This window comes from Simochromis diagramma, unplaced genomic scaffold (genome assembly GCF_900408965.1).
Source record: "Simochromis diagramma unplaced genomic scaffold, fSimDia1.1 OVJJ01000816.1, whole genome shotgun sequence".
NCBI classification, from domain to species: domain Eukaryota; kingdom Metazoa; phylum Chordata; class Actinopteri; order Cichliformes; family Cichlidae; genus Simochromis; species Simochromis diagramma.
Genome location: NW_024386908.1, coordinates 7127874 through 7144608, shown reverse-complemented (window position 1 = coordinate 7144608; position 16735 = coordinate 7127874). Strand labels below are relative to the sequence as shown.

The window sequence follows — 16735 nt, the reverse complement described above, 5'->3', positions numbered from 1 at the left end:
GTCTAGGATCATCCTCTCAGGACAATGAACCAAAATCCAAGTCTAATGCATCAAAGAGTGACAAACATAGGCGTGACACTCAGATTTACAGAGAACATCACCTAAACTGGTGGGTCTCCCAATTTCTGAAAATAATTAGAATAAACAAAATTTTGACCACGCATACAGAGTATTGAACCACCCCTCATACCTTTTTTACCTTTTTTCTTATTATTTTATTTTAGGAAAATGGGAAAGAGGTACAGCAATGAATTGAAATATGTGCAAAACACTTGAATATGTAATGCTGTATATAAGACAAAAAAACAAGTTTGTATAATTCTAACAAGGCAGCCCCTTCCACTGAGACCATTTCAGATGAGGCTTCAGTGAACAAGAGGTGGATCAACTGAAGAGCCAAATGCATCTCTCAGGTCCTGTGTCAGGTCTTTGCTGGGTTTTTGTTTTTCCTGTTTCTTAAGGACATGACTTTCAGACACTGCTCAGCTGTTGTAGAGAGTTTTTAGGCCTGACACTTCTTTTGTGCTTTTGCACAAAACTGCATCTACTGTCATTCAAAAACAAGATGGAACTGAATTTGCTCAGCTGTCATCACTGTAACTTATATCTCTCACTATTTCAAGGACCACCTGATTTTAAGTGGTCACATAACAACTGCGCAAACTTCACCTGCTCATCTATTCACCACTGAATGGTGAAGTATGTCTTTGCTGTTGACCATGGGTCAATGACTGGAGCTTCTTGTAATAAATGCTGAAGGCCTCCTACACACCAGCTCTTAGCTGACTATCAGACTTCCTTGAGAATTCAAAACTCAGCACACTAAAATATATTCCAGGTAGTAGATGACTGCTTACCTGTCTTGGGGATTCAGGCCCTGAAGCTAGTATCCCCCCGCTATCGCTTCCATTCCCAAAGAGGCCATCTAACCCACCCAGTCTGCTCAGCTTGTTGCCCTTTCCTCTGTAGGAGCTAGGACTTCGCCTCTTCCTCCCTTCTGCTCCTCCCCCATAAGCTAAGGGTCCTGTGGGAGGAGCCATTGGTTGGTGGGCAGCTGAGGTTGGTTCCCTGTTAGGTGAGTAGGGTATACTGGTGCTGCCAAGTTCACGACTGGAGAGAAGCAAAAGAAGGAAAACAGTATGTTGTGTCTACATACTCACAATAAGTATATTACATGTTATATGAATAAACAATATGTTGAACTAAGTCTGCATTCCCTCTGACTACAATCATGACTTGTTATCCTCTAAAAGAGAATTTAATGGCATAACATGTAGGTATAATCAAATATTTTTGGGAAATAAAACATTTACTTCTAAAGTTAAATATCAAAGTACAGTTTTTACAAGTTTTCAAAATTGTGGCCTCTTAATGAAACTTTTTTTTTAAACATTTTTTTACTGGGGACTCACCTGTTTTGCGATGTGTGGCTTTGAGGGCCATCAGCTTTAGATAGCCAGCCCTCTGAGCTTCCCCAAAGTTCGCTATCCCCATGACCAAGTCCCTTTTTCTTGGCTGGGGAGGCAGCTGTCCCTCCCGAGCTTTGTAACTGTGAATGAAAGCTCCTGTCGTTCCTTTTGTAATTATCCACAGTGGGAAACAAGGAAGAAGAGGAAAATGAGGAGGAAGAGTAGGACGTTTTTTTTCTCTTCTTAGTTCCCGCTACGGGTTCCTCCACGTCTTTGGGTGGACGACTTGCTTTATGCGTGCCGTTACGGGCCTTGCCCTGCGCGAAGACTTGGGTGTGGGGTTGCGGGGAGTCTCGGATGTTAAACACCCCAGCTGTGGATGCAGACTGAGGAAACGTGGCGGTGTACGAGAGGGAGTTGGGGAGGGAGTTGAGCAGACAAGAGGTGGGAGAAGGGGCTCGATGTGAAGGTATGGAGGATGTACCAGATGGGGAGAGGAGGCTCTCAGCAGCCAGAGGCACCTTCCTGAAACATGAAGAAGAGAATCTTACAAAAGAGAAATGTACCAATAAAGTTGTTTTACTGCCAGAATAGCTTGTAGGAGACCTTAAGTAACAATCAATATGCAGTATTTTACTGAACAATGGTTTTCTAAGCTCATTTTAGTGTCTTCCCCTCATTTCATCAGCCTCCTCGGCTATTTTTACTTTACTTCCCACGATTAAAACTCAGAAATTATTTATCTATTGTGATTGTGCAATCATTAACTGCATGCAAACCTGTTCTTTTTTTCCCCCCTCTATTGTTGCTAGTTTTGATCTTTGATTAAAAACTTACAGGCTTCATGTGTGATTTTTTTTCACCTTCTATTGTTTAAAAAACAAAACAAAAAAACCTTCCCGTCTAAAAAATTAAACAGAATTTGAATCTGTTTTCCACAGCTGATGAGTTCATCCCTTCCTCTCACATCTTTCCATTAAAACATTACATTTTGCTCATCTTTACCATTTCTCACCCATACCTATTAACCTTTAAGCAAAATATGGTAGTAGAATAATCAAAGAATACACTCGCCTCCACATCTGGGCGTTGAGGTGTTTCTCCACCATGTTTTGGAGTGCCAGCCTCATCCTGTCCCATCGCCTGTCAAACACATAGTGGCCTCTTCCCATCAGCCTGCTGCTGAATACGCAAAACTGTAAGAGGGAGAAAGAAGACAGCTCAGGTGATAATGTTGTGAAAGGATAATAAAGGAGGCAAGGTGAACGATTCTGAAAAGAAGAAGAGTGGAGGAGTAAAAAGCAGTAAAAGAGGCATCAAATGATGGAACCAAAGAGATAAGCTGTTTTCACACATCAGCTCTGGACAACATCAGGGGAATTAGGTTGGGACACTGCACCAAGTTGTCCTCTCTGATACTGAGCTCAGAGCAGGAGGCAGTCTGGTTCAGATTTGTTCTCAATCCGGGAAATAATTCTGTTGGTTTAGGCGAAGGTGCTAACTGGATACAACGCATTCGAGGCAGGGCGAAGGGCGTGAATTCTGGCCCATCAGGTATCATAAAGACTAAAAAGGAGGTGTTCATTAAAAATAATGTAATTTTAGATAAAATTACATCAGATATTTGTGTTTTCATGTCTACGTAGGTTGGGTAATGTCTAAAAGTGAACTAGACAACAGTCCATATGTAAAAAATGCCATAGATGAAGAAGAACAGATGCCTAAGAGAAAAACAATGTTAAAATATTTTTAGAATTTGAGAAAATAAAAAATATAACTGGAACTTTTAACAGGAAATATACAGTACAGTGTACAATTTTTATGGAGAATGGTAACTTTTAGAACCTCCCATTAATCTAACCGCTCAGGTCAAAACTGACTATGAAGTGAGAGCTCTGACTTGAAGAAGTATAATAATCAAGCATTTCTTTAAATTTAGTAAAATGCAGACTTTAGGAGTAAAAAAACATGTCTGCATCAGCTTTCCATATATTTTAATAATATTATGGGCACTTAGTACTCGCTATTTTAAAAGGAACAAAAGGACATGCCTGGCAAACTTCCAATGTCAGCATAACTTCAGCAAATTAATACTCCCTACCAATGAGCCTATACACAACCTGCATGTGGCGCCTGTACAAAAACGGTGGTGCAAAAAAATGGCAACACACTTTATTTAAAGATCTTATTTCTAATCTTTATGCCAGGTGTCTCAAACTTAAATGAGTTGCGGGCTACTGCTGGCACTGTCACCTAATTGGAGAAAACACCCACAAATATTTCCAAAAATGTAGTGTTTTTTTGTTTGTTTGTTTTTTAATTTCAAATATTGTATAACAAGAAAAAACTCAAAATTGTTTTCTTTACAAATAACTCTCTCCCTGAACTAACACAGCCATTCGCTCATCATGTTTGTACTGTCTGCTCATATTGCCTTCATATTAAATAACTTTTTGCTTTTTAAAGAACCTATTTCAACACTGCACTCAACAACAAACAAATTCCCTAAACTTCAAGGGCCAAATAACATTATATTTCTTCACGTCAATATATGGGACGCACATAGGGGTGACGTGGGCCGTGAGTTTGAGACCCCTGCTTCACGCTGGCTCATTGCTCTAGCTCTAAGGATAATACAAACTGGGTAAGAGTGTGAGATCAACCATTTAACATAGAACACAATCTCTTTTCCAAAATAGCAAACTTTTCCTTTAACACATACTATTAAGCTACACCTGAGGCTGAACTGGAACTAAAATATTTCCGCTAAATGACATATAAAAGCAGACCCTGCAGGGATAAAATAGGAGATAGGATGACTAAAACTTTTGTGAATTGGTTACTGAATGCCCTGAGGTTATGGAATAAGAAAATGCATGGTAGTGCAGCATTACTGGTCCTTCTATTTTACCCCTAAAGGCTGCGGGTGATGACTGGAGTAGTGAACAGCAGGTCTGTCAGCATCCTCTGGATCTGCATCGCCCTCGTCGCTGGAAAGTCGACTGCTTTCTCCAGCAGCGGTCACCCAGCTGTGGGGAGCTGGTTCTGGGTTAGGGGCCTGAACAGGAGATGCTACCGTGAGCAGAGGACCTGAGGTGGAAGTGGAGGAGCCTCCTGGAACCCTGGGACAAAGGGGTGAATAAAGTAATGAGACAAAGTGGGTTAAGGATTAAAGAACTGGAAACATATGGGACAGAAAAACAAAAATTAAAGAAAAGAGACAGAACAGGAGCCGTGAAAGGGAAATTTAAATGTGAATGCAGAAGACGAAGAGTGTAAACAAAGAAAGAAGGAAAAAGGAAGCAAACTCCAAATAAGTTCATTTTTAAAGAAGGGTTTTGTGCTCTAAATAGAAACAGGATATATGTTTCTCACAACAATTTGACATAGGGTGATTTTTCTGCTTGCTCATTTCTAGCAAACTGTGTCTATAGCATCCCCTGGTGGAAAAGGGTGCATCTGTCTGAAGAAAAAATGCTCAAGTATGCAAGTGAACACAATCTTCTCAAAATGACAAGTAAACATACTTAAGACTAAAATAAATAAGCCATTATTTCTGTTTAGAAAGCATTCCCTTTCTCTAAAAGAGCAGTTTAACTTCAGTAGCCAAAGTTTAACAACATAAAAATGGCAGAAGTACATAGAAAACTATATAAAGTAGGCATTATAATATACAATGCTCCTGAAACACACTCCTCATTTTTAAAGCTGATTAGAGTCCTAAAGCTTTTATTATTTGCATATTTAATACTTTTCACATCCTTTGTACCTTGGTATGTGTGCATTTGCCAGCCGCAGCTTCAATGTGGAGAGAGGTCGTCCATTGGGGCAGTGAGACTTGCTGGGAGACGAGCTCTCTTTAGATATAATACTCTGGCTGGAGCCTTCCTTCCCTCCCTGCGCTCCGTCCTTGTCCTTGTCCTTTTCTTTCACTCCATCCTTCTCCTTCGCCCGCCCCTTGTGTTCAGCCAGGAGGATGTCAAAATGTTTCCTTCGGCCAGGGACAGCCCGCCGGTGGGTTAAAGAGTGAGTCTGCAGCAAATGAGAAAAAAAACAAAAAAAACAATTCTTTTATTCTTTTATTCCTCTGACCGGTTAGAAATACTGGGTTATTTCCAGAGAGACTTTGTAAATGAAAATATTGATCTGTGAAGAACAGACTGTACCACAAACACACTTCATTGGGATTGAATGCTGCATTGAGAGAGGCTCAAGACACGACTCTTTGGTTTCATGATAGTTTCCATAACCTCACACTGTATGTGTCTACGTCACACCACACAAACACGGGTAAATATTACCTGTGCCTATATACCGTTCCAGGTACTTTGGAAGGTAACCAGCCATCAAACATTTGGTTTTCCAATAGATATTTACCAAACAAGTCAGAGAGGTTGCTTTAGACTGCCAGGCCTGCGTTTGGAAAGAAAAATACTTCCTGCACTTATTCAAAGGGAGCAGCGAAGGTCTGTGCATCTTTAACCACAAGGTCCCAAAGGTTTATGTATCACATTTCTAACTATCCTGACTATTGAATACACATTTGAAAGAAAATAAAACTTTTAAAAACTGAACAAGATGCCAGTGTTTGGCGTGCTAGTCGAAATTATGCTGATATATTAGGGTTTTCTGAAGTTTGAAGTAATGCTGAATTCAGAAAGAAAGGGGAAATCTGAACACTGACAAGTGTCAAATATAAGTTAATTTTAATTTAAAGATCCACCATGACCACTGCACTTTCCTCCCGAATCTCCACCTCATCCTCTTCCTTGTCACCCAAAGCTTCATCCTGACCTGAAATCAGGACTCTAACATCAGAAAATGTCCATAAACATGCCTATTTATTCCTGATTAGATTATTCCAGATTAGACATGTGACCTTCCTGCCTCCAGATAGCTGACACTGAGCTGGCTGGTTAAAAGCCAATGTCCCTCTGATCAACAGTTTGATTACATTCTCACATTGTGTGAGAGTTTATTTGCCAATTGCCTGAGTGTGACAACATTAAAATCCATTTTAACATTATTTTCTGTAACGCTGACAAGATCACCATCATTGATCTGAAATGAGCTCCAGTGACTCATCAGCCCATACTGGACACATTCACAAATTTTTACAGCCTCGAATGCTTCACAAACAGCACAAAACCATCGATATTAAATTTTACATGTTGTAAATATGTTTGGTGTTTTTTTGGTTTGTTTTGTGGATAGTTTGGCAATCTGCCCTCTAGCTTATCAAGACAAAATGCTATGTGTCTAGCGATGCTGGACATAGTAGATCTGAACAAGATTACTTTGACAAACCACTCCCACATGAAAAAATGGCAACAAATTAGCCTGATACATCTTTAATTACTTAACCAGTTTGCAGTGATTAGTAAAGCTCAGCAGAGGTAATTATAGGGCAGTAAAATAGAGTATTACTTCTTAAGATGTTTTAGCCTCATCCAACATCTATAATTACCTCATCAGGGGAAGTGTAGGCCCTGTAATGCCTGAGCAATGCTACCCAGCATTAACTGAGAACGGGTGTACACACAAGAGAAGCAGCCAGAGAGCTAGATATGATCATAGCTGTGGTCGGCGTCTTTCAGTAGCGACATTAATGTGCCCTTTAACGCTATTACTCTCATAAATTGTGGTCAGACAAAGAGCAGGAGGGTCAGACGTTACTATTATCTCCACAGAAAGCACGCAGAGGTTGAGAGTGTGGGTAACCCTGCACTTGTGCGTTTATTTGCGTTACCTTGCAGGTGAGAGACCGTGTGCAGGGTCGTTTCGTCTCGGGGTCCTGCACTCCGCAGTGCTTGTTGGGATCAAACACTCTCCCTGCAAAAACAAACACAACACAGAAACACACACTAGAGTCATCTGGTAATTTCTTCCTTCCTTCCTTCGAGTATCAAATCACATTTGATGGGAGTGGGAGCGCTGCAACATCACGAGCAAATCAATTTTCCTCTTCCGAGACAGCAGTTCACTCGCGTCCTCGCTCACATTTGTCTGTTCACATGTTGCTATATTCATTTGATCATTCAGTTGTGGTCTGAGGCTACTCTAATAGCACCAGTCTGTGTGACATTATTAGCAGTCCTTCCAGAATCAAACAAAAAAAACAAAACAAAGGAAGACTCTTCATACTGTGACAAATTATTCTTGACACGACATGCTGTCAGCCTGACAAGAGTCACTAGTGATTGACAGCCGAGCACACTCTCTCCAGCCTTAACGAACTATATCCAGAGGGGAAAATTTGCACTTGTTAATGATCTCCACCCCTAAAATTTAAGACCAATTTCTTACCCGAGTCTCTGATGTATGTTGTAGGAATAATATTAAAATGTATATGATGAAATGACTCTAGTAAGAGTGGATGAAATACATATATGTAGTTTGTGAGGGGCTGCCAGTTATGATGAGGACTCAGCTCCTTATCATAACAGCAGTTTCTTCTGGCTTGAGTTTTAACATTTTTAACAGTCTCTGTCTTTGTTGTTTACCCACTTGATGTCCAAAAAGTTAATTATACTAATTTTCTCTCTGGTTTCATTCTTATTATTACAGCCAAAATAGCTGATTTGGCTCCTCACCTTTGAAGTCAACTTTCTCTGACTGGTAGCCCTTCAAAAACAAAAACCAGTGTGCCTGGGATGACAACATTAGAGACACAACACACACACAAAAAAAAAGTACCCGACAAATGATTTTACTTGTTAATGGCATCAATTACACAGATATGCTTAATTGATGAGTGCGTGAGTCTTGAACTGCAAAACAGAATTTTATTTTTGGAATTAATAAATTTAAATCAGCCTTTCAATTAGTGTTCTATTATTTGTCAACTTGAAATGTCAAACCTAACTATTTAAGTTAGGTTTGACATTTAGAAAGAAAAAAAAGACAGAAAAAGCAGTTAGTTCTCTACTCGGCCTACATTTGCAGACAGACAGACCTTTCTTCCTCCACACAGACTTGCAAATAAACAGCAGCCTCCAGTCAGCAGGTTATCTTGAACAGTGTTACTATCACAGGGCTGTAATCTTGTGCTGGCCTTTCCTATAATCCCTGTAATCGTTCTGTGTTTGCAGTATGAGACAGCAGCTCCAGTGGATATATCCAGAGCAACAAACACGCACTCAGACATAAACAAACTCACATGCACGCTCCCTCAGTTCTTACAAACTTGATAAAAAGAAGTGAGAGAGAGAGAGAGAGAGAGAGAGAGAGAAAGAGACAGAGAGAGAGAAAGCGAGACAGAGAAAGGAAGATGATCGCTGTGAACAGAACCTGAGCAAGACAAACCAAACAACACCAAAAGCAGAAGGTCAAGAAAAGCAAGAAACAAGACGAGTGACGTGCAGAGAGAAAAAGATGCAGCCGGGAGCCTGCGAAATAAAAATTAGGATAGAGCATGAGCTTGTGAAAGAGAGAGAGGAGGAAACAAGGAGGTTGAGAGGCAGGCGGTGTAGAGTGAGAGGATGGAAAAAAAAAAAAAATGTAGACACACAGGAGGTGGGGAAAATCTCTCAAGAAGACAAGCAGCTTTTTGGCAGTAAGAGCTCATGAATTAGAGGGTGTAAATCAGAGGCTCAGAGCATAGAGGCACTCAGTGCAAACTGAGAGAAAGACTAGTGACAGGAAAAGAGGAAGAGAAGGAAAAGCAGCATAGAGAGATGCGACACAAAAAAAAAAAAACCCCAAACCCTGAAATATCAATAGGAAATCTTTTTAACTTTACAGCCACATGTGTTTTCACCCCTTCTTATACAGAATGATCCAGTCAGTTAACTTGCGCATAAATGTGAATATGAAAGGAAAAAAGTTTGGGAGTGAGAATTAGTAAGAAAGCTGAGATAGGCAGGCAAGCAGTGAATAACAAGAAAGGAAAAAATAAAGGAGAGAGAAATCCATTAAATGTAGGGAGGTGTCTGACCAATTCCGAAGCTCACAGTTTCACACGCTGCTGACCAGTGTGCCGCTAAACACTCAGGCTGGAAGCTGTCAAAAGAATACTGAGGAAAAAGTGCACGAGCTTATCTGGGTGCAAGTGTGCGGTAATGTAGGAATTCTAATGTAAAGCTCAGTAGGAATTAAATGGGCAAAGGCTAAATTATGTAACTCTTGCAGCACAGGAATGTCAATCGTCTAAAGCGTCAAGAATCAGTTTCTTGAGCTGCAGGCTGATGGACTGAAATCCTAAATCAACCATAAAAAAGGCAGGAAGGAAAATGACTCAATATGTCACAGTGAAACACACATGCAGTAAGACTTCTGCTGGATTCCCCCCCCCCCTTCCTAAAAAAAAGAAAAAAAAAAGAAAGAAAGTGCTAACCTGAAAGTCTTTTGTGACTCCTGGAGGGAGTCTTAGTTCCATTCTGTTGCTTCTTCTCCAACGGTGACACTGATGGCAAAGCTGGGAGAGCAACAGCTCGGTGAGAAGGTGAGGGTGACAGGGAGGATTTCCGATCCAGCGGGGAGGGAGACGGCGTTGACGCCGCCCTTCTGTCCAGCGGGGAGCGAGCTGGACTGGGCCGCTTATCTAGAGAGGATGGAGGCGTGATGGATCGCGGCGTGGATGGTCCGCTGCTGCCACGACCATTTGTGAGCTTTTCGCTCGATCGCTGGGAGGCCTGGGTAGTGAGGGATGAAGGCTTATGCGAGGAAGGGGAGGAAGAGGAAGAGGTGAGGCGCACGTGTGTCGCTGAGTCGCCTCGGCTTAGGCACGGCATCTTCTCCAGGCTTACGACTGGCAGCGACACGCTGGAGAATAGTGGGAAGAGAGTTGCAGACAACTTTTTTTTGCAATTAATGAATAAAATGTGGGATTTTATCAGACTTAGTAACAATGTTATCATATTGTGCACGCACCAGGTCTTGTTCCGCGCCCCCTTGGGCGGGTACACAGCAAGTGGAGCCTTGCTGAAGCGGGAGTGAGGGTAATCTTTAGGTATCCTGAACGCCAGTGTCTCCCCAGGACTGGGAGCCACAGCGGGAGGCACTGTGGATGCTTTGGGCTTCATGGCCAAAAAAGGACTCCTGGAGGGGACTGGGGAGCTGTGCTGCTTCTCTAAAACAGATCAAGCCCAAAAGAAAGAAAAAAAAAAAGCTCTTATTCATGCATGACAAAAATATGAATAATAAAAATAATCATAAACACATTATGACAATCAAGACAGACCAACAAGAGCATGCACTGTTAGTGTGATTTGCCTTCAATTAGCACTGAGTCTTTTTAAACCAACTCTACCCTGCTTAGTTGCCAGATGGCTATGTTGTAACACAGGGGAGAGGAAATCTGTGGCTGAACTTCTCCACAAAAAGAAATTTCCAATCAACTAAGGATGCTTTTCTCTAATTAGCAGTATTCCTGACACCATCTGAAGTGTCCTTATCGTGATGACCCCCGACCCCCCCACACCCCACCACAAGAGCCAACAATTACAATATTTTTGACCCAGATCTGATCAGAATACACAAGTTGGAAAAAAGTAAGATGCTGAGAACACAGAAGGAAACATAGACGGGAGTAAATCACAAAGCAGCAGGGAGGAAACACGGAGGAGAGGAGAGGAGCTCACACTTACGGTTTTTGCTATGCATGTCTTTGTGGGATCAGGGTGGGTGGGGGAGTGGGGGTGTGTGGTCCAGGACTGTCTCTGTGTCTGTCTCACAGGGAAACTATACCCCAGCTACCTGAATGAAAACAGAGGATTGAATATATCGTGAGCACTGAGCACAAGGCAGGGAAAAGACAGAAACAGTAAAACGGCGCTTTGGATAGCTAGTAGAGTATACAAATTAGGTGGAATGCCATCCTCTTTTTCTGTTTCCCTTAAGGCACGTCACTTCTACAAGTGAGCTAACTAAAGTTAACCAACATCTGCAAGACTTCGCTCAAAGATAAGCTGGAGAAAAGCTGATGTTAATTTTGGGATGACAATAGTTTGAGATCCCATCACTGGCAGGCTTTACTGTGACTTGACTCATTACCTTCTGCTTATCAAAAATGAACACTAGCATTGTTAAATAGCTGAAACTACACCTGTTCATACGCATTTGCAAACACTACTGTGCAGAGGCACGGATGTGGAGGCAAATATAAAGTTTTCAAAAGTCAGGCATCCGCGAAATATTTTATCATTACTTTGTGAGAGCATAATTTGCATGTGTGGGTGTGTGTGCGCGTGGCAGGTGTGTAAATAAGCCAGTGGAGGCAGACCTCCACAGAGGCAGCTGTCTTCAGAGTAGTAGGATCAAAGTCCAGCGACACATTCACAGGTATACACCTACAACAGTGCAAACTTTGCACATTAAATCTCTCATTATTTTACATTATATTAAGTAGTTAACTCCACTGTACGGTTCGATGAGGCTGCGCTGCAGAAATAGATGGGAAAAAAATTGTGTCTAATTCAGGGTTATTCTCCGATTTAGGCATTGTATTATTTTCCCAGGAATGAAAAAGGTAAAAGAAATCTGAAGAAATATGATATCAGATTTCTTGTGATTATTCAGCCAAGCCACACACCCCCAATACTCTGTGATTCGACTGGTTTATACGATGTGTATACTATATTTTATTTGCTATATTATACAAATAGCTTTTGCTCATGATAAGACAACAAAATAACCTGATATAGAACTTAAAAATAATTCTTAACAAAATGTTGCAAGACTTAAAATCTTTTATAGCTGTATGTGACATAATGATCAACTTTTCCCTCCCCAGAACAGCCTCAGATATATATCTTATATATCAGAACTCATCCAGGGAGTAAGGAGTCAGTTAGGAGTTAATAACACTAAGTTACCGTACAATACATGGGCGAGTGCTCAGGCAAGGTCACTAAGCCACTCGACCACAAGGGCACCCTCCCTACTACACTCTCAACCTGCTGGTTGTTATGGCAATGCAGAGAGCCCCAATGGCTGCTGATAGGCTCTTGACTCATCCTGTGGGAGGAGCCAGCTGATGATGAGGAAACACAAGTTCTCAGAGCTCAGCTGGGTTTGTTTACACTGACAGAGGAGCAGGGAATAGAAGTAGAGAGAGGAATGGCATGAGAAAAATCTGAAATACAGATGAAGATTCTCAGAGTGTGTTGGAGTCAAAGGCAGTGGACTTGGAATTTTAAAAAGAGCAAGTTGTTTGGGATAAACAGTGAATTTAAAAAAGGCATTATGGATGTATACAGAGCATGTTTCCAAAAATACCCCTACTGAAGAAGTTCCCAGGAATACGGACATACTGAAGAAACACTTCCTTTTTTTTTTTTTTAAGGATATTTTTAAAATATTTCATCTACCAGAGGCTGAACTTGCATGGTTTCAAACATATCACAATCACAAGCAGTAAGCATGATGGATACAAAGTTATATTGCATCAGAGAGTGGTAACAGCAGCTCAAAGTTATGGGTTGTCATAGTAATACACAAGAAAAGAGCAGTGAGAAAGACGGAGTGTCACAGCAAGTGATGGAAAGATTTCTTATTGTCGATGCTGATCTGAACCCTAAACAGAGTCTGAAAAAAAACAACGAAACAACAATGACAACAACAAAAATAGACTGAAGCCTAACCTGGGAGGGAAAAAAATATCACTGTGGAACAAATATTCTGGTGAACATGCCACAGCTGAACATTTTTTCAGCACACGATCAAGTGTCTGTCTTCGAAGATGGACAAACAAGTGTTTTGTATATTTAACATGTGCCAAGTTTTACCACTAGATTAAAAATTTAAATCAGTCCTGCAGTTTATCTGCCTCCTGGACAGACACACCAAGCCCGTTCTCACATTGACTCCTGACATTACAAACAGAAGCTTTTACAAATGAGACAGCCACATCCTCTATGTTTAACAGGAAGAGAAAAATGGAGCATGATTTTCTGCAGTTCCAAAGCTTAGATTGCACTGCTGGTTTTCAAAGAATGATTTAAGTTAGCTATCATAATGTTGCGCTACTTGTCTCATTAGATTTTTTTTTAAGTTCATTTTATACTTTAAACTTCTACTTCTTATTGTAGCCAAGCAGCATTAAAGTACCTTAACTGCTACACTAAGTACTGCAGCCAGTTAGACACTCATGTACATTTTTTATTCTGTAAATATAAAAAAAATTGGGAGCCACTTCTCTCTTGCATTAAGAGGTAAGTCAATTGCTCACTAATGGGCCCTTCAGCTATTGGGGGGGGGGGGGGGGGTATCACTTTCTGTATCTACAGATATGTATATAGAAAAGCTCTTCACTATTGAGAAAAGTCTCTGTTAGCATCTGAGATGATGTTAAAAAATATATCAAAGCCATGTCCTTCTCTTCTCTAAAGTGCAGACAAAAAAAAAAAATATTTAAATGTGAAGACACTTCCTCAGATGTACACTATCAGTTGGCATTTTAATTGGCCCATACCTCAGCTAACAGCATGCATACAGCGAAGCCACAATCACAATACCACAACTGTGGTGTGAACGAAACTCAACAGAAATTCTGTGGTTAAGGGCAAAACTTTCCAACATCAGCAAAATAACATGTGCGCCACAGCCCGAGAATACACATTTTAACAACAACAGCGTCAAACACAGAAGCAGCCAAAACACTTGTTAAAGGTAGAAATGGTTGTGATCTGCTGCTCAATTAATTCCCCACTACAGAGAAAAGTTGGAAAGCGAGTAAAGCAACCAACAGAAACAACATGAACCTTTTCATCATGCACTCAACTCACTCAGATACACAAAAGCACACACAGCAGGGCACAAGCAGGAGCAAGGTTAGAATACAGACGCTCAGAAGAGTGAAGAGAGGAAACGGTAGGAAATGAGCATTAAAAGAAATATCTGAACATACTGTGGAGACCTGATTTATTTAGGGACGTGGCTTCAAAAGCACAGCTCATTTGTTACTAAAGTAGTTGTGACTCTTGCATTTTGTAGTTTCGAATGCTTTTCAAGACTCAGAGGTGCAAATTAAATGCTGTTAGAAACACTATACAACTATAATTACCATAATATAGTCATCAATCAGCTAATGATAGTGGCATTACTGGCAGGGCATACCAGAGACAACAAATAATCTAGCCCAGACTTACTTCCTGTTCCACTTGGAGGTTATTGCTTAGAGCCAAACTATGAATGCAGATAAACAATCAGATAACGCCATTATTTTCCCACCCATGTGTTTCCTTTTTGCTGTTCACGTGCACTTTTATCGGCACGCGATCAAAGATAATCAAGCGTCGTTGCCAAAATATCGTCCATTGCCCACAGACACTGTAGAGATAACATTTATAAGATTATAAGACTAAAGTTACGAAATCATACTTTTTTCATTGGGAAGGGTTCATATGAACATCGTGATCTGGTTATGAAAAGCTTTAAGATTCACTCACAAGTATTAAATATTGTTTCCTTGCACATTTTTGTCTTTACAAACTCACTGGAGCGAACATGCTGCTAACACTGCCAGAGTAAGGGATTTAGCTGATATCCCACTGGGCCACTTATGCTAAGAATATACATGCTTGCTTTACTCTAAGGAGATTTAAATAAACAAATCCACTAAACAGAACAAGCCTCTGATGTATAGAAGAAAGTATATGTTAACCTTTTAGCACACAAGACTCTGCATATATTTAAATGCATTCAGTGCGCGTTCTAGCTTTAAGTTATCTCTTCAAACACATCAGAAATGAGCAGCAAACTGGGCATGTATAACTAGGAGCCACTGACCCCTGAGGCAGCCAATCCCCTCCTCGTTCTCTGTGCATGAGTGTGTGTGTGCACGTGCATGCATTTCGGTTTATGTAAGGCCTTAGTGCCGTTTTGATATACAGGTCAAGCATGAAAGTTAATCCCACGATGGATACACACAAAATCAAATACAAGGCAACTGCGATGACTAAAAAAGATACTACTACAGGGTCAAAACATTTAAAGCAGAATCCCCGGCAGGGAACAATGGCACTGTGCTTGTGAGGATGCTGCAGTGACATGATTAGGATCTACAACAATGGGAGGAAATGCATAAAATATCATAAGAATATCCTGACAGCGTGAGCTCCTAGAGGCAATCTACTCAACAGAGGTCAGGAAGAGGATTTTTCACGCCATGACACACAGCGGTTGTGTATATAAAGATTATTTAGGTATGCAGCAAGCGACTCAACTACAGTAACTGAACTGGAAGACTTATAGGTCACTGCAAAACTAAAAATAAAAGTACATGATGAAATCCACACTGAATTCCTCAAAAACCAGAGTCTCCAACTAGTCAGTATGTGAACTGCCCTGCTGGTCTGCTTGGTGCCTGACTATTATGGTATTGTGGCCTGGAGGATCACTTTGTTTTATAGGGGAGCTCTCAGGAGATTCCCACTCTCGACTGTGTGTTGTGTTTTTGTGTTTGCATGAGTGTGCTTCAGACCTGTTGTCACCCGACCGTGTGTGTGTCAGCAAGTAGAAATGCTGCCAATGAGAGAGAGGAGGGGGCCTGCAGGGGGCAGGAGCAGGGACAAAACAACACTGGCTGCCAGGAGTCTGTGAGAGAGTGTGTGCATGTGTGTCTCACAATACCACTGACCTCTTTCTGCTGAGAACCAGAAAGTGAGAATGCGTGTGTGCATGAAACTTCACAGGCCTCTCTACTCATAGGAAGAAATAAGTGTGTTAGTGTATGTGTGTGTATATTAAGTGTGACCATGCCCCCCCCCCCCACTTTCCACACAAACAGAAAGCTCAGGCTAGAAGGAAGCAGCAGCTCACGGGCAGATGTGAGCGAGCTCAGTAGAGCCACAATCAAAAACAAACAAGAGGTAGTTGGACAGTGTGAGGGGCCAATGAGGTCTGAACAAACAAGAATGTTAAAAAAAAAAAAAAAAAAAAAAAAAAAAGACTAACAATTATTTTCAATATGTTAGTTTCAATAGTTAGTTTACTATGCAAATTCCTGTCAGTGTTCTGCTACTGGAAACTGAATTTCCCAGAGGAACCTAACCGGGGGATTTATAAAGTTCTATCTACCTTATTTAATAAATATAACAACAACAACTGAGCAACTTTGTGAGCTACTCTCACTGGCCTGCAGTCTCCATAGCGACCACATGCTATGGTCGCATGTCCTTAATTGATGGTAAGCCTGCCTGTGCAAGAAGCATATGCAGCTTAGCACAGTATATACGTCATGTTGCTATGATACATATGATGTATGCATCATGGTCTGGATCCAGACACTCACTTCATGTAAGATATGGAGGTATTTTTGAGCCTCATGTAGTCTTGAAGTACTATTGTTTTAACAGTGGAGATGTCCATTAAATCTTTTGTGCATG

At 41.0% G+C, this 16735-nt stretch overlaps 1 protein-coding gene across 2 annotated transcripts in view; it reads right to left on the bottom strand.

Annotated features, from left to right (window-relative positions):
• Window positions 1-16735, bottom strand: part of atxn7l1 (ataxin 7-like 1) — a 30826-nt gene that overhangs the window by 4048 nt on the left and 10043 nt on the right. The window contains exons 2-10 of one of the 2 annotated variants that reach the window (XM_040035341.1): window positions 10997-11105; window positions 10281-10479; window positions 9745-10172; window positions 7159-7241; window positions 5179-5441; window positions 4321-4531; window positions 2484-2605; window positions 1413-1934; window positions 858-1110 (exon numbers count right to left, since the gene is read on the bottom strand). In XM_040035341.1, the coding sequence (XP_039891275.1) occupies window positions 858-1110; window positions 1413-1934; window positions 2484-2605; window positions 4321-4531; window positions 5179-5441; window positions 7159-7241; window positions 9745-10172; window positions 10281-10479; window positions 10997-11012 (2097 nt within the window). In that variant the 5' untranslated portion in view covers window positions 11013-11105. The remainder of the gene's footprint in view (window positions 1-857; window positions 1111-1412; window positions 1935-2483; window positions 2606-4320; window positions 4532-5178; window positions 5442-7158; window positions 7242-9744; window positions 10173-10280; window positions 10480-10996; window positions 11106-16735) is intronic. The other variant, XM_040035340.1, reaches the window with a different exon arrangement.